General features: G+C 39.8%; 1 protein-coding gene across 1 annotated transcript; it reads right to left on the reverse strand.

The window, feature by feature from the left end:
- Positions 1-626: 626 nt before the first annotated feature.
- LOC136070099 (uncharacterized) lies at positions 627-1,331 on the reverse strand. Its single transcript, XM_065779486.1, has one exon. The coding sequence runs from the start codon at positions 1,329-1,331 to the stop codon at positions 627-629; it is 705 nt and encodes a 234-aa protein (XP_065635558.1).
- Between the last annotated feature and the right edge of the window lie 3,332 nt (positions 1,332-4,663).

The following is a 4,663-nucleotide window of genomic DNA, read 5'->3' on the forward strand; positions in this document are numbered from 1 at the left end:
TGGAAGGCAGGATAGTACAATATATCCGCTGAGCTTCCATTATCCACTAACACCCTCCCAGTTCTGTAATCTGCAATGAGTAGGGTAATGACAATTGCATCGTCATGTGGATGATGAATTCTCCTAACTTCTTCATCCGTAAAAGAAATGGTTGGCTCGTCTATCTCCTTTGTCCTTGGGGATCGTCCAAAGAGTTAGACATTTTGCACCACTTTGAGATATGTCTTCCTTGATTTGGAAGATTGTCCTTCAGAAGTCCCTCTTATGATAACCCTTATCTCTCCAAGTGGAGGTCGTGATGATTCTTCTACCTTCCCCTTTAACTTCTCATCTTTGTGATCCCTTCTAACAAAGTGCCTTAATTTCCCTTGTTTAATGAGGTTCTCGACCTGCTGCTTCAAGTCAAAACACTCGTCCATGTCATGCCTATGGTCTCTATGGAAGCGACGATATTTATTCTTATTGCACTTGTTAGGATCTCCTTTCATCTTCTCTGGCCATTTCAAGGAAGGATCATCCTTGATTTGCATGAGTACCTGATCGAGTGGGGCATTTAGGGGTGTATAATTTTGATTCCTTGCTAAAGGACTTGCCTTCCTGTTATCTCGGTCTTTCTTATCTTCCGTTCATCCCTTCTTTGGACGAGGCCCTTGTTTAGAGTGACGAGTGGGGTTTGCTTCCATTCTTTCTGCCCTCTTCCTCTTTTTAGCAATGATTGCATTTTCTGCATTCATAAAATTTTGGATCGAATGGACGAGTTCAGCCATGGATTGAGGTTCTTTCTCATAAAGCTTGTGAATGAATAAATCCGAGTTAACCCCATTATGGAAGGCTACCAATAATAGCTTGTCGTCCACCTCATCCACTGTCAGTGCTTTCCTGTTGAAACGAGTGATGAAGGACCGCAGACTTTCATTCTCCCCTTGTTCTATAGTTAAAAGACTAGATGAGGATTGCTTGTGCCTTTGTCCTCTGATGAAATTGTTGACGAACAACTTACTCAACTCTTCAAAAGAACTAATTGTGCACGGAGGTATCTTGCTAAACCACACTCGCACTGGTCCTTTAAGGGTGGTAGGGAAAGCCCTACACATAATCTCGTCTGGGACTCCTTGAAGATGCATGGTTGTCTTGAAAGTAGTAATATGATCAAAAGGATCACGTGTTCCATTGTATAAATCCAAGGAAGGCATTTTGAACTTTGGAGGCAAGGGATGGCCATTGATGAAAGCCGTGAAAGGGGAATCTGTTTGGTGAACCAAATCCTCTACGGGATTTGCCCTTCTCATGTTCTCCTTCATCTCATCCATATACTTCAACATCTGATCCATTTCCTTCTCCAAGTGTGGCACCTTCTGCGAAGTGGTGCCCCTTGATTAAGTCTTGGGCTTAGCATTTCCCCCTCTATCTTCTTGACTCTGGGATTGTCTTTCAGCATGTCCTTCACAGCACTGCCACTCTATCTCCCAAGTCAACTTTTGGTTCTGACGAGTTAACTCCGCCATGGCGGCTGCCATGGACTGTATATGTTGGATGGACTACGGTTGAGTGATAGGCGTTGATTAGCGATCTCAGTTGGGACGGCTAGAAGCATCCTTACTCTCTTGGTGGCCTGGGCAGTGGGCCTTGATCTAGTTCGAACCATACAACCTTTTGTCAGAGAAAGATAAACTGCCAAACTTGAAGTTTTCTCCTCCCACAGACGGTGCCAACTGATGCTGAACAGAATTAGTAGACTGGACAATTTGGCTGAAAAATGAACACACTATCAAAGGAGACGGGGGTGGACCGGCCTAAGACCCTTTGATGACTAAGTTAGTATCTTTTCCCACAAATGGAATTCTAACTGTATTGGAGTAATGTCAGAATGTTCTTATACCATTGCTTGATTCAGACCAATCCTTATATAGGGAACCTTGGAGCAGTTATTTGGTTTAATAACTTCCCCAAGATTTGTGGAAGTCCGAAATTTTGAAAATAACTTCTTCAATGACTATAGAAGTTGTAACCGCTAATGGAAGTTACATACTTAGGAGAAATTGGTGGCGACGAACACGGGTTGATTAACCACTCCAGAATTTGTCAAGTGTTATATAGTCGTCCATGTGCTTTGCCTATGGACGACCCCTTGTATATAGACTGATGTTGTGTGGTCGTCCATGTGCTTTGCACATGGATGACTCTTCCGTCCTAATTGCCTGAGGTTTATTTAATTAATCAATATTCATGGACGATCTCTATGGACGAACTAGAGATGGTCAATTTCATTATCCCATCAGTACCTGCCTTCAAACTATCAAACCACCTCATCGCCACCGGCTCCAAACTGGATGGGAATACCTTGAACATTAAAGGCTTATTCTTGGAATGTATGGCTATGCTTTGATTAAAGTGACTAACATGCTCCACAGGGTTTGTTCTCCCATTGTATATGGTGAACGTGGGTTGGGAAAATCGCTAAGGAAGTCTCCCTCTTTCAATCCAGCGTAAAAAAGGAGACTTTACAATCTGGTTCAGTGCTCTACTCATAGCATCATTTTTGAGACTGTCTGAGGCCGACTTTCTATCTCTAAGCTCATGATGATAATCCTCATCATACGAGAAAGTCTCACTAGGGGGAGTTCTCGATCTGCGTCTGTAGCTAAAATCTTTCTTACCATCAAAAGAGAAGTCAGGATTCGGTGAGGTTCGCCTATGTCATTCATGGTGCAAGCTTCTTCTTAAGTGATTAGTCTCCTTTTGCAAATTTCTTTCATTTTCTTCCTGAGAGATGTGGCTTTTACCCTTAGCTTGGCTTCTACTAGTATAGGTAGTATGTACACTTCCCTCCCGGTCTTGTTGCCACTCAAGATTGCAGAAGTGATCCTGGGGTTGAGACCCCATAGATTCTGTCTGATGTGGACCTGAACCTACCATTGTTGAAAGTCAGAATTACTAAAACACTAGTTTTCCCAAAGATGGCGCCAATTGTGAGAACTAGATTTGGGCAGTGAATCCACTACGTGAAAGGACTTAAATCCAAGAAGTCCAAAATAATAAATTTATGGAGAATGGGTTGAAAAATTGGGCTATAGTTTATCAAATAAACATTGGAATAGATTCAAGTAGGAGAATGAAAAGAAGTAGGATTATATTGAAGAAAAAATAGTCCTCAGCAAGATCCGAGGTGAACTGTTCTTGTTTATTATCCTTAAATTTGGTTACAAGTTTGATTCCTGAATGCTATAATGTTTTTCCTTCTGATTTTCGATCCCCTTTTTATGAAGGACCTCTTTCCTTATATATCTCCTTTTAAAACATCTTGATCTTACACTTGTTAATCACCTGCATTACCACTTGAGTGATTGTCCCATCAAACACCCTCTCTGGTTGTGTAGGCCTTGAGGTAGCCAACTTTGTATTGTTTAGGGGTCTTCTTCACATTAATGTAGTTAGGAAAGTAACTGCAGAACATTAAATGTAGTGGTGACAGTTTTCTTCCCAAGATATTTGAAACCTTCTCTCGGTCTGATGTCTCTACAATGTCTAGTCATACCGACAGAACTTTCTAGGAAGTTCTCTTCTGAGGAGACATTTATCCTCGGCTTATCTCGCTAAGCTTTTATGGCCAAAACCAACTCTTTTATTAGTTAACATAGTCCCTAACGATGGAGATTCTTTCTTCTTGGGCTAGTCCTAATCCTCGGCTTGGGCCATAGGCCCAATGTACAAATGTATAATGGACTTCCGGGCCTAATATCACTTCAATAATATTTCTATTAGACGCCTATTTTAAAATAAAGGGTTGAATATATAGGGATATTTTGGGAGTTTTAGTAAAAAAAATTATTAAATCTAATTCCATTCCTTTCCATTTATCCAAATTTTGGGGGAATGAAAATTTAAGGTTTCAAAAGAATAGAGAAGAATGAGTGTTTCCTCCTACTCATTCCATTCTCTCTCACTTAAACTCCCAAAAAAGGGAATGAACTTTCCATTCCCTTCATTAAAACTCCCAAACAAGAGAAAGAAAGAATATTCTAAAATTATTCTTTTTATTTCTTTCCATTCCATTCCATTTTCTTCTCCCAAGCGGAGCCCTAGTATTCTAAAAATAAAAAATAAAAAAAAAATAAACACACTGCCTCGCTGAATTGAAGAAGTCGCCTAAAAATCTACTGTGACTGAATTTTATACGACGAAACTCAAAATTTTCTGTCCAAGGCTTCGGAAGTCTTCCAAGTAATCTGTAATAAACAAATGAAATAAAAAGGGAAACTTAGATTAACAATACTCCAAATACAAAATTATACCCAATCACACTAAGATGCATTTAGATTTGAGATTCATATCCATCACTCTAAATATGAATCTGAAATTCTATTGTTCTTCTTCTTCTTCTACTTTTTTTTTTTTCTTTTTTAAATTTATTTATTTCAAAGGTTAGAACAATCACAGTAAAGATTTGAGATTCACCACGGATTGTGGCGGTGGTGGTTACCGACGAAGGAGTGAGGCAGTGGGACAAAGAAAAGAGAGACTCTATATGGACATGAGATTAACGGTGGTGACTAGGGGCAGAGCCAAGAATTTATGTTTGGGGGGGCCAAGTTGCGATTCTAATATATTTATCAAGACAGCCTACACACACACATATATATATACACACATGTTTTTTTATTAT

Source organism: Quercus suber, unplaced genomic scaffold (genome assembly GCF_002906115.3).
Source record: "Quercus suber isolate HL8 unplaced genomic scaffold, Cork oak 2.0 scaffold_209, whole genome shotgun sequence".
Classification (NCBI taxonomy): Eukaryota; Viridiplantae; Streptophyta; class Magnoliopsida; order Fagales; family Fagaceae; genus Quercus; species Quercus suber.